The sequence below is a fragment of the Oncorhynchus keta genome, chromosome 34, assembly GCF_023373465.1.
Source record: "Oncorhynchus keta strain PuntledgeMale-10-30-2019 chromosome 34, Oket_V2, whole genome shotgun sequence".
NCBI classification, from domain to species: Eukaryota; Metazoa; Chordata; class Actinopteri; order Salmoniformes; family Salmonidae; genus Oncorhynchus; species Oncorhynchus keta.
In genome coordinates this window covers 11,243,316-11,256,426 of record NC_068454.1, presented here as the reverse complement: position 1 = coordinate 11,256,426, position 13,111 = coordinate 11,243,316, and the positions used below count along the sequence as shown (strand labels likewise).

General features: G+C 44.8%; 1 protein-coding gene across 2 annotated transcripts in view; it reads right to left on the bottom strand.

Annotated features, from left to right (window-relative positions):
* Positions 1-749: 749 nt before the first annotated feature.
* Positions 750-13,111, bottom strand: part of LOC118366459 (norrin-like) — a 58,752-nt gene continuing 46,390 nt past the window's right edge. Inside the window, exons 3-4 of one of the 2 annotated variants that reach the window (XM_052493079.1) lie at positions 11,502-11,726; positions 750-3,873 (exon numbers count right to left, since the gene is read on the bottom strand). In XM_052493079.1, coding sequence (XP_052349039.1) covers positions 3,649-3,873; positions 11,502-11,705 — 429 coding nt within the window. In that variant the 5' untranslated portion in view covers positions 11,706-11,726 and the 3' untranslated portion in view covers positions 750-3,648. Of the gene's footprint in view, positions 3,874-11,501; positions 12,683-13,111 lie in introns of those variants that run through there. The other variant, XM_052493078.1, reaches the window with a different exon arrangement.

Sequence of the window (13,111 nt, the reverse complement as noted above, 5' to 3'; positions counted from 1 at the left end):
CCACGACTGTGTGGACAAGCACGACTCCAACACCATCATTACATTTGCTGACAACACAACAGTGGCAGGCCTGATCACAGGCAACAATGAGACAGCCTAGACCTGCCAGTGTGGTGCTAGGACAACAACCTCTCTCTCAATGTATGCAAGACAAAGGATCTGATCGTTGAACTATAGGAAAAGGAGGGCCAAACAAGCCCCACATTCACATCGACGGGGCTGGTGCAGCGGGTCGAGAGTTTCAAGTTCCTTGGTGTCCGCATCACCAACAAACTATCATGGTCCAAACACACCAAGACAGTCATGAAGAGGGTACGACAACACCTTTTCCCCCTCAGGAGACTGAAAGGATTTGGCATGGGTCCCCAGATCCTCAAAAAGTTCTACAGCTGCACCCTTGAGAGCGCTGTGACAGATTGCATCACCGCCTGCTATGGCAACTGCTTAGGATCCGACCTTAAGGCGCTACAAAGACTCCAGCCACCCTAGTCATAGACTGTTCTTTCTGCTACTGCACGGCAAGCGGTACCGGAGCGCCAAGTCTATGTGCAAAAGGCATTAACAGCTTCCACCCGCAACCCATAATGTGCGTGTGTTTATGTGTGTTTGTGTGTGTGTGTGTGTGTGTGTGTGTGTGTGTGTGTGTGTGTGTGTGTGTGTGTGTGTGTGTGTGCGTGCGTGCGTGCGTGCGTGCGTGTGTGCGTGCGTGTGTGTGTGTGAGGAAGACACACACAGAGAGGAGACAGGCAGAAACAAAAGGACTGTTTATTAGGTTGACGTGTGAAGCAGCCGGTCGCGCTGTCAGTCATGATTTGCATTAACAAATCAAACCAGCAATTTGTATGATTTCCTAGAGGACGGCACAGTTAGAGGCCATAAGAAAGAACAAAGGCGTGTGTGTGTGTGTGTGTGTGTGTGTGTGTGTGTGTGTGTGTGTGTGTGTGTGTGTGTGTGTGTGTGTGTGTGTGTGTGTGTGTGTGTGTGTGTGTGTGTGTGTGTGTGTGTGTGTGTGTGTGTGTGTGTGTGTGTGTGTGTGTGTGTGTGTGTGTGATCTCTTTCTCAACAGGATTTCGAAGCACTTCAGTCATCACTTCTGTGGGACTCTGAGGTCTTTTCTTTAGTCCATCAATATCTTAACACCATTCTGCTCGATTCTAAAATGGAACCCTCTCCCCATACCTTCGTCTGGTAGATAGACACAGTACCTGACTCCTGATAAATCCAATGGTTTGGGACTGTCTTAAATGCACTAAAGTGGTAACATGCACAAATCCAGAGTAAGTCAAAAACATGTATTTGAATTGTGAGCAGCACGAGCTGTAACACACAGATTCCATTCTCAAAGTATCTAAATATTGAAATTACATCATTAGTGAAGTACTTAATGATAGCAAATCATGTGTCAGTAATCATAAACTCTGGTACGATAATAATATTAATAGTTTCAACAATAACAACCACCAAATCATCAGTTTCACAAAGCATTGACAGACCATTTTTCTTCAGAGTCCATATACCACTGCACACAATGGTTTCCCCTCACTGTATCTCCCAAACATAGCGTGTAGCTATCCCAACAATAGAATGTCCCTTTGGAAACTCCACTTTTGCACTCTGATGCATTTTGCATTATAGTCCTCCGGGCTATGGCCAAAGCAGTCATGGTGTAAGAGTCTGTTCTCTGAGAGTACATCAGCTGGTGATATGGCCTGCCAGGGTTCATCATGTTTCACACAGATACAGTTGAAGTCGGAGGTTTACAAACACTTAGGTTCCAGTCATTAAAACTTGTTTTTCAACCACTCCACAAATTTCTTGTTAACAAACTAAAGTTTTGGAAAGTCGGTTTGGACATCAACTTTGTACATTACACAAGTAATTGTTCCAACAATTGTTTACATACAGATTATTTCACTTATAATTCACTGTATCACAATTCCAGTTGGTCAGAAGATTACATACACTAAGTTGACTGTGCCTTTAAAGGACAACAAAGTCAAAGTATTGGAGTGGCAATCACAAAGCCCTGACCTCAATCCTATTGAAGATTTGTGGGCAGAACTGAAAAAGCGTGTGCGAGCAAGGAGGCCTACAAACCTGACTCAGTTAAACCAGCTCTATCTGGAGGAATGGGCCAAAATTCACCAAACGTATTGTGGGAAGCTTGTGGAAGGCTACACGAAACATTTGACCCAAGTTAAACAATTTAAAGACAATGCTACCAAATACTAATTGAGTGTGTAAACTTCTGACCCACTGGGAATGTGATGAAAGAAATTAAAGCTGAAATAAATAATTCTCTCTACTATTATTCTGACATTTCACATTCTTAAAATAAAGTGGTGATCCTAACTGACCTAAAACAGGGAATTTTTTACTAGGATTAAATGTCAGGAATTGTGAAAAACAGAGTTTAAATGTATTTGGCTAAGGTGTATGTAAACTACCGACTTCAACTGTAGGTGAAGATCTGATGGAGTATGTTACATGTTTATGGCCTGGCTAGGAGACAGGGGGAAGGTGTAGTTAAGCACAGTCATTACACATGTATCTCATAGGATACACGGCCTGCTCTGTCCCATGCTGCTTTTAATTATGCATGTTGTGCTGTTGGGTTTTAGGACGTCGGCACCATACATTTATAGATGTAGTTAGTGGTGAGAGAGGGGAGACGGTGTGTGTAATTAGAGAGGTGATGAGTGATTGAATACGAGGTTATGCATATGCATATGTGTTGTTGTTGCTTGTAATGAGTGTTGAGAGTTTGGCTGAAACCGAAAAAGCAGTTAATTGTTTCTGGGTCTGAACACATAAGGGAGAAGATAGTGTTCTATAGGATTCTGGGAAATGTCATCTACCCTCGATGGATGAGCAGAACTAACTCCTTCTGGGAGCCTTGAGGAGCCGAGTGTTCTCTTGGTTCTAGACACACAGAATTTGGGAACAGGGTTCCTAATGAGTCTTAGTTTGAGGACTGGGCTACTGGATGAGGAGCTCAGGTGAGTCTTGGTCCAGACTGATAAGTGGTATAGTTAGAGGATTGACAAACAGTTTGACAAAGAGTCAAGAAGAATGAAGGATCTCATGACTGACTTCTCAGTCAGGTCTAGAAACACATGTAGAACCATGAAATGGCACATTCCTCCAGGTGGTGTATGAGGTGAGTTACTATGTAAAGCGCTTGGAGTAGTTCAGTTGGTAGAAATGCGCTATATAAGTCCAATCCATTATTATTATTGGTTCAGAAATCTCCTGCCCTCCCTTCCCTAGGAACAACATTCTAAAAGGCAGATAGTCGTTGGGGCGCTGGAGTCCTCATCACAAACAGGCATGACGGTTCTAGATTCGTCCATGAGTCTAGCCTATACTCTCAGGTTCTAGAGTTCTATTGGGCACTAAGGGTTCCACTACTTGCAAATGAAGGCCAGGGGAAGTTAAATCATCGTAATTTAATCATTATACAGGGACCAAAAACACTGGCTCGTCCATGGGTAAGGCCTGGACTTATAGGTTCTACAAAAGGTGCAGGTTCTTCTAATTTACATGTTCTAGGATTCCACTCTTCACAGCTGTCGACTCGCAGGTGCAGAAACGTTCTCAAGGAGACAGTTCTAGAGTTCTAACGTTTTAAAAAGTATTATTCCCCGCTCAGCTGCACTCCTCACAGTTGCAGGCGAGGATGTAGCGGTAGGTTGCTGTGATGCGGCTCCCTCCGGCGCAGCGGAGTCTCACAGCCTTCAGCTTGGAGGTGTGGGGCTTGCAGCAGAAACAGGTACTCTTGAAGGGCTGCTTCAACACCGAGCTGAAGGAGATGAGAGGGTCGGAGCGGGACGTGTGGCTGCAGTGGCCCTCGCACCGAGCTAGCAACACCATCTGGAGAGGAGGAAGGGAGGAGAGGGGAGGGGAGGAGAGGAGAGGAGAGGGGAGAGAGAAGAAGAGGAGAGGGAGGGAGGAGAGGAGAGAGAAGGAGAGGGAGGAGAGGTAGAAGGGAGGAGAGGAGAGGAGAGGAGAGGAGAGGAGAGGAGAGGAGAGGAGAGGAGAGGAGAGGAGAGGAGAGGAGAGGAGAGGAGAGGAGAGGAGAGAAAGAGGAGAGGAAGAGGAGAGGGAGGGAGGAGAGGAGAGAGAAGGAGAGGAGAGGTAGGAGAGGGGAGGAAAGGAGAAAAAACATACATGAGCACTTCAAGGGAGTTTAGAAAACAATAAAGTTATGTTAACCTGTTCAAAGAGCTGTAGTCTATATACTGTAGTCTATATAAGAGCTGTAGTCTATATAGTCACTGTCCCAGTCAGGCTTTGTATTCTCTAGTCCACATTCTCTAGTCCCCCAATCCACATCATCCACATCGATGGGACAGTAGTGGAGAGGGTAGTAAGTTTTTAAGTTCCTCGGCATACACAATACAGACAAACTGAATTGGTCCACCCACACAGACAGCATCGTGAAGAAGGCGCAGCAGCGCCTCTTCAACCTCAGGAGGCTGAAGAAATTTGGCTTGTCACCAAAAACACTCACAAACTTCTACAGATGCACAATAGAGAGCATCCTGTCGGGCTGTATCACCGCCTGGTACGGCAATTGCTCCGCCCACAACCGTAAGGCTCTCTAGAGGGTAGTGAGGTCTGCACAACGCATCACCGGGGGCAAACTACCTGCCCTCCAGGACACCTACACCACCCGATGTCACAGGAAGGCCATAAAGATCATCAAGGACAACAACCACCCGAGCCACTGCCTGTTCACCCCGCTATCATCCAGAAGGCGAGGTCAGTACAGGTGCATCAAAGCAGGGACCGAGAGACTGAAAAACAGCTTCTATCTCAAGGCCATCAGACTGTTAAACAGCCACCACTACTAACATTGAGTGGCTGCTGCCAACACACTGACTCCAGCCACTTTAATAATGGGAATTGATGGATATTGATGTAAAATATATCACTAGCCACTTTAAACAATGCTACCTAATATAATGTTTACATACCCTACATTATTAATCTCATATGTATACGTATATACTGTACTCTATATAATTTACTGCATCTTTATGTAATACATGTATCACTAGCCACTTTAAACTATGCCACTTTGTCTACATACCCTACATTATTCATCTCATATGTATATACTGTACTCTATACCATCTACTGCATCTTGCCTATGCCATTCTGTACCATCACTCATTCATATATCTTTATGTACATATTATTTATCCCTTTACTCTTGTGTGTATAAGGTAGTAGTTGTGGAATTGTTAGTTAGATTACTTGTTGGTTATTACTGCATTGTCGGAACTAGAAGCACAAGCATTTCGCTACACTCGCATTAACATCTGCTAACCATGTGTATGTGACAAATACATTTAATTTGATTCAATTTAGTGTAATCTAGAGCCTGCAGTCTGACTTAATATGTGGCCTGGCACGTGCAGTAATAGGAGTTTGGCTAGTCTGTCTCATTGTTGACATTGAAAGCTCTGAGTTAGTCTCACACACACACACACACACACACACACACACACACACACACACACACACACACACACACACACACACACACACACACACACACACACACACACACACACACACACACATGTAAATCACATGAGTAACCTCGCCTGAGACCTGAAGACTTGTGTTAGCTCCGTTAGAGCTTGCAGCATAACAGGGGTGACACACCCGGTATCATCGCCCCAATTAGTGATGTTGGTTGTTCTAATGGCTCAGTCTCCATACTGTGTGTCTGTCAGAGGGACACAACATGGATGACCTGTGTCAGTGTGTTCCTATATACAGAACATGGATGACCTGTGTCAGTGTGTTCCTAGATACAGAACATGGATGACCTGTTTCAGTGTGTTCCTAGATACAGAACATGGATGACCTGTGTCAGTGTGTTCCTAGATACAGAACATGGATGACCTGTGTCACTGTGTTCCTAGCTACACAACATGGATGACCTGTTTCACTGTGTTCCTAGCTACACATAATGGATGACCTGTTTCACTGTGTTCTTAGCTACACAACATTGATTACCTGTTTCATTGTGGTCCTAGCTATAGAACATGGATGACCTGTTTCACTGTGTTCCTAGCTATAGAACATGGATAACCTGTTTCACTGTGTTCCTAGCTACAGAACATGGATGACCTGTTTCACTGTGTCCCTAGCTACACATAATGGATGACCTGTTTCACTGTGTTCCTAGCTACAGAACATAGATGACCTGTTTCACTGTGTTCTTAGCTACACAACATTGATTACCTGTTTCACTGTGTTCCTAGCTACACAACATGGATGACCTGTGTCACTGTGTTCCTAGCTACACAACATGGATAACCTGTTTCACTGTGTTCCTAGCTACACAACATGGATGACCTGTTTCACTGTGTTCCTAGCTACACAACATGGATGACCTGTTTCACTGTGTTCCTAGCTACACAACATGGATGACCTGTTTCACTGTGTTCCTAGCTACACAACATGGATAACCTGTTTCACTGTGTTCCTAGCTACACAACATGGATGACCTGTTTCACTGTGTTCCTAGCTACACAATGTGGATGACCTGTTTCACTGTGTTCCTAGCTACACAACATGGATGACCTGTTTCACTGTGTTCCTAGATACACAACATGGATGACCTGTTTCACTGTGTTCCTAGCTACAGAACATGGATGACCTGTTTCACTGTGTTCCTAGATACACAACATGGATGACCTGTTTCACTGTGTTCCTAGCTACAGAACATGGATGACCTGTTTCACTGTGTTCCTAGCTACAGAACATGGATGACCTGTTTCACTGTGTTCTTAGCTACACAACATGGATAACCTGTTTCACTGTGTTCCTAGCTACACAACATGGATAACCTGTTTCACTGTGTTCCTAGCTACACAACATGGATGACCTGTTTCACTGTGTTCCTAGCTACACAACATGGATGACCTGTTTCACTGTGTTCCTAGCTACACAACATGGATGACCTGTTTCACTGTGTTCCTAGCTACACATAATGGATTACCTGTTTCACTGTGTTCTTAGCTACACAACATTGATTACCTGTTTCATTGTGGTCCTAGCTATAGAACATGGATGACCTGTTTCACTGTGTTCCTAGCTACAGAACATGGATGACCTGTTTCACTGTGTTCCTAGCTACAGAACATAGATGACCCATTTCACTGTGTTCCTGGCTACACAACATGGATGACCTGTTTCACTGTGTTCCTAGCTACACATAATGGATGACCTGTTTCACTGTGTTCCTAGCTACACAACATGGATGACCTGTTTCACTGTGTTCCTAGCTACAGAACATGGATGACCTGTTTCACTGTGTTCCTAGCTACAGAACATGGATGACCTGTTTCACTGTGTTCCTAGCTACAGAACATGGATGACCTGTTTCACTGTGTTCCTAGCTACACAACATGGATGACCTGTTTCACTGTGTTCCTAGCTACAGAACATAGATGACCCATTTCACTGTGTTCTTAGCTACACAACATTGATTACCTGTTTCACTGTGTTCCTGGCTACACAACATGGATGACCTGTTTCACTGTGTTCCTAGCTACACATAATGGATGACCTGTTTCACTGTGTTCCTAGCTACACAACATGGATGACCTGTTTCACTGTGTTCTTAGCTACACAACATGGATGACCTGTTTCACTGTGTTCCTAGCTACACATAATGGATGACCTGTTTCACTGTGTTCCTAGCTGGATAACCTGTTTCACTGTGTTCCTAGCTACACAACATGGATGACCTGTTTCACTGTGTTCCTAGATACACAACACGGATGACCTGTTTCACTGTGTTCCTAGATACACAACATGGATGACCTGTGTCACTGTGTTCCTAGCTACACAACATGGATGACCTGTTTCACTGTGTTCCTAGCTACACAACATGGATAACCTGTTTCACTGTGTTCCTAGCGGATCCTCATCTAGAGGTGATGGTCTGCCTGCAATGTGACCACTGCACGCACGCACACACACACACACACACACACACACACACACACACACACACACACACACACACTGTAAGTGGACTCCTATGTCATGTCCCCTGTCAACTGCCTCGTGTCGCCACCGATGTGACCCTCTCTAACAATAGCTAGAGCCAGGGGATATAAACAAAAGTTAAATAAGCAATAAAACAAATACAGTAAACATTTGACTCACAGAAGTTCCAAAAGAATAAAGACATTTCAAATGTCATATTATATATATATACAGGATTGTAACGATGTGCAAATAGTTAAAGAACAAAAGGGAAAATAAATAAACATAAATATGGGTTGTATTTACAATGGTGTTTGTTCTTCACTGGTTGCCCTTTGTTTGTGGCAACAGGTCACAAATCTTGCTGCTGTCATGACACACTGTGGTATTTCCCCAAGTAGATATGGAAGTTTATCAAAATTGGATTTGTTTTGGAATTCTTTGTGGGTCTGTGTAATCTGAGGATAATATGTGTCTCTAATATGGTCATACATTTGGCAGGAGGTTAGGAAGTGAAGCTCAGTTTCCACCTCATTTTGTGGGCAGTGTGCACATAGCCTGTCTTCTCTTGAGAGCCATGTCTGCCTACGACAGCCATTCTCAATAGCAAGGCTATGCTCACTGAGTCTGTACATAGTCAAAGATTTCCTTTAGTTTGGGTCAGTCACAGTGGTCAGGTATTCTGCCACTGTGTACTCTCTGTTTAGGGCCAAATAGCATTCTAGTTTGCTCTGTTTTTTTTGTAAATTCTTTCCAATTTGTCAAGTAATTATCTTGTGATTTGGTTGGGTCTAATTGTGTTGCTGTCCTGGGGCTCTGTGGGGTGTGTTTGTGTTTGTGTTTGTGAACAGAGCCCAAGGACCAGCTTGCTTAGGGGACTCTTCTACAGGTTCATCTCTCTGTAGGTGATGGCTTTGTTATGGAAGGTTTGGGAATCGTTTCCTTTTAGGTGGTTGTAGAATTTAACGTCTCTTTTCTGAATTTTGATCATTAGCGGGTATCGGCCAAATTCTGCTCTGCATGCATTATTTGGTGTTTTACGTTGTACACGGAGGATATTCTTGCAGAATTCTGCATGCAGAGTCTCAATTTGGTGTTTTATTCCATTTTGTGAATTATTGGTTGGTGAGCGGACCCCAGACCTCACAACCATAAAAGGCAATGGGTTCTATAACTGATTCAAGTATTTTATAGCCAGATCCTAATTCGTATGAATTTGATGTTTTTTTCCCTTCTTGCCTTGTCTCCCAGATTGTTCACAGCTTTGTGGAAGTTACCTGTGGCGCTGATGTTAAGGCCAAGGAATCTATAGTTCAGGCCAAGGTATGTGCTCTCTGACTCTCTCCGACCCTCTCAATTCAATTCAATTCAAGGGGCTTTATTGGCATGGGAAACATTTGTTAACATTGCCAAAGCCAATGTAATAGATATCTCTCTCTCTCTCTCTCTCTCTCTAACTCTTTCTCTCACTGACTCCCTCTCTGACCCTCTCTGTCCCTCTCTCTGACTCTCTTTGACTCTCTTTGACACTCTCTCTGTCTCTCTCTCTCTCTGACTCTCTCTCTGACTCTCTCTTTCCGACTCTCTCTCTGACTCTCTCTCTCTGGCTCTCTCTCTCTGACTCTCTCTCTCTGATTCTCTCTCTCTCTCTCTGACTCTCTCTCTCTCTGACTCTCTCTCTCTCTCTGACTCTCTCCCTCTCTGACTCTGTCTCTCTCTCTCTGGCCCTCTCTCTGATTCTCTCTCTATCTTTGGCTAAAGCCTGTCTCGGGCCAGGGAATATGACACACACACTTGTTGGCGATGACTGCAAGGAAGTTGGCAGCCACTTTAGGAACATGTGTCTTCCTTCTGAGGACAAGAAGATGAGCTATCAGCAAGGAAGTGTTTTAGTATTTTCACAGAGAGAGGTTGGGAGCTGAGGGCTTTGTGTCAGTGTGTGTTGGGGGGGAAGAGAAGAGGGGAGATAAGGAGAGGGAAAGAGAGGAGAAGGGTCTGGAGATTGGGAACTGCATGGCAAGATGACAACAGCTGGGCACTCACCTACCCACTTACAGACACCTACATACACAGTTGCAAGCACTTGAATGCGCACACACAACCACGGCCCTGCATGTATGAAATGGACTCATGGTGGGAGAGAGAGGGGGAAGAATAGAAAGACGGAATGACAGCCCCCCTCCATTAACTGTCCCCTGTGAGGGATCACTTACACTCATTTAAAGTCGTTTACATCAGGAACTGTCACTCACGACTACACATCCCCAGTGTCACTCATCACTACAGATCCCCAGTGCTGTTCTGTCTACATGCCGTATATTACGCCTCCGGGAGGGAGGAACTAACTCTCCTCATTTTTTAAATATAGGTAAGTCAGTCAAGAACAAATTCTTATTTACAATGACGGCCTACCCCGGCGACGCTGGGCCAATTGTGCGCCGCCCTATGGGACACTCAATCACAGCTGGATGTGATTCAGCCTGGATTCGAACCAGGGACTGTAGTGACACCTCTTGCACTGAGGTGCAGTGCCTTATACCGCTACACCAGGGTTACTAGGGTTACTCAGCACCTGTTTGCCACAATCTTTTTCTAGTCTCTCCACTCTTCTTCTTTCTCTCTTTCTATTAGAACTCTCTCTCTCTCTCACCTCTCTTTCCGTCTCTCTCTTTCTCCACTCTCTTCCCTCTCTCCGTCTCTATCTCTACCCCCTCTATTTATCTCTGCCTTCCTCATCTCTCTCACTCTCTCTCTCTCTGTCTGGTCTAGGTGAGTCACGCTGCTGTTGAGTGAGGTGTTGGATGTGGGCCACACTGTAGACATTTGCTGCTCTATCTATGGGGGCTTGTATAATTTTGGGCTTGGTTGAGGAACTCACAGAGACCGTGAGAGACAGAGAGAGAGACAGAGAGAGACAGAGAGAGGGAGAAACGGAGACAGAGAGAGCGAAAGAGAGAGACAGTGAAAGAGAGGGACATACAGACAGAGAAACATAGAGTGAAAAATACCTACTCACTAGACTCATTAGAGAGAGTTCCCTATCTGTAGTCCCAGGGGTCTGCTTTGGTGGTTTGGGGCAGATCTCTTCTGATATTTATCATGTAAAAGCTCCTGCTCCTTTGTCAGCTGGACTGGCCCTGTTATCTTAAACAGCTTCTTAGCAGGAAGACTAGGGGTGGAACACTGGATTGGCTTACAGTGTGTGTGTGTGTGTGTGTGTGTGTGTGTGTGTGTGTGTGTGTGTGTGTGTGTGTGTGTGTGTGTGTGTGTGTGTGTGTGTGTGTGTGTGTGTGTGTGTGTGTGTGTGTGTGTGTGTGTGTGTGTGTGTGTGTGTGTGTGTGTCTGCATACGTGTTTGTTTTGATTTACAGGAAGTTCTGACCTTCTTTATCATTAGGTATCTGCTCGTGTATCGTTGTCTGCGTGTGAAAGAGCGTGTGTGTACATTCTAGTGTGTGTGTGTGTGTGCACATTCAGCTGACTTACATTGGAGTGGCACTTGTAGATGGAGTGTGTGATGGTCTCCACGAAGTGATGCCTCATACAGCGGTCTGGGTTTGTGTCTCCATGGTGTGTGCTGTGTCCGCTCTCCGTCTTACTGCTGCTGGCCTGCGCTACCACCACTAGGGGGCAGAAGACCAGCAACAGCAGCAGCCCTGAGGGGGGAGAAAGGGGGGCTGGGGGCCGCATACTGGTGCCAGGGAGGGCTGGCTGGGAAGTGGGATGGGTGTAGGGAATAGGGGGTAAAGTCAAAGTGGCATGGAGGAATTTCAGAGGGAGACACAGAGAGGGTGAGAGAGGGATACCCTCTTTCTTTCTCCCTGTCCACTCCGTTTTATGCCTCTCTATTTGTCTGTTTGCATCTCCTCTCACTGGGAGTGACTTTTCTCTCTCTGTTTGTCTGTTTAAATCTCTTCTCACTGGGAGTGACTTTTCTCTCTCTATTTGTCTGTTTAAATCTCCTCTCACTGGGAGTGACTTTTCTCTCTCTATTTGTCTGTTTGCATCTCCTCTCACTGGGAGTGACTTTTCTCTCTCTGTTTGTCTGTTTAAATCTCCTCTCACTGGGAGTGACTTTTCTCTCTCTATTTGTCTGTTTGCATCTCCTCTCACTGGGAGCGACTTTTCTCTCTCTGTTTGTCTGTTTAAATCTCTTCTCACTGGGAGTGACTTTTCTCTCTCTATTTGTCTGTTTGCATCTCCTCTCACTGGGAGTGACTTTTCTCTCTCTGTTTGTCTGTTTAAATCTCTTCTCACTGGGAGTGACTTTTCTCTCTCTATTTGTCTGTTTGCATCTCCTCTCACTGGGAGTGACTTTTCTCTCTCTGTTTGTCTGTTTAAATCTCTTCTCACTGGGAGTGACTTTTCTCTCTCTATTTGTCTGTTTGCATCTCCTCTCACTGGGAGTGACTTTTCTCTCTCTATTTGTCTGTTTGCATCTCCTCTCACTGGGAGTGACTTTTCTCTCTCTGTTTGTCTGTTTAAATCTCTTCTCACTGGGAGTGACTTTTCTCTCTCTGTTTGTCTGTTTAAATCTCTTCTCACTGGGAGTGACTTGTCTCTCTCTATTTGTCTGTTTGCATCTCTTCTCACTGGGAGTGACTTTTCTCTCTCTGTTTCGGTTTCTTTCTTGTTCTCTTTACGGACGTGATGGAGTGAGGCTTTCCCTGCTTCTCTCTCTGTATTGGCAGTGTAAACCCCATTGTGCTGTCATTACTCCAATTTTTTTAGGAAACCTGTTGCACTTAATATGTCTGAGTAGCCTACAGTTACTTAAAATTATTTTGTAGTCATTACTCAAACCGATAGAGTCACTGTTACCCTGTAGAACACCTGTCAAACTCACTCCACGTTGGGCCCGAGTGTCTGCTGGTTTTTGCTCCTTCCTCGTACCTGATTGATGAATTAAGATCACTAATTAGAAAGGAACTCCCCACACCTGGTTGTCTAGGGCTTAATTGAAAGGAACAACTACTCATTCCATGCAGACACTAAGCCCCCCATGGAATGAGTTCAACAGCCCTGCTGCAGGGGTCCAGATTTGAGTTGTAATCAGATTGAACATTTTGAGAAACGCCCTAGCTAAGCTAAGCCTC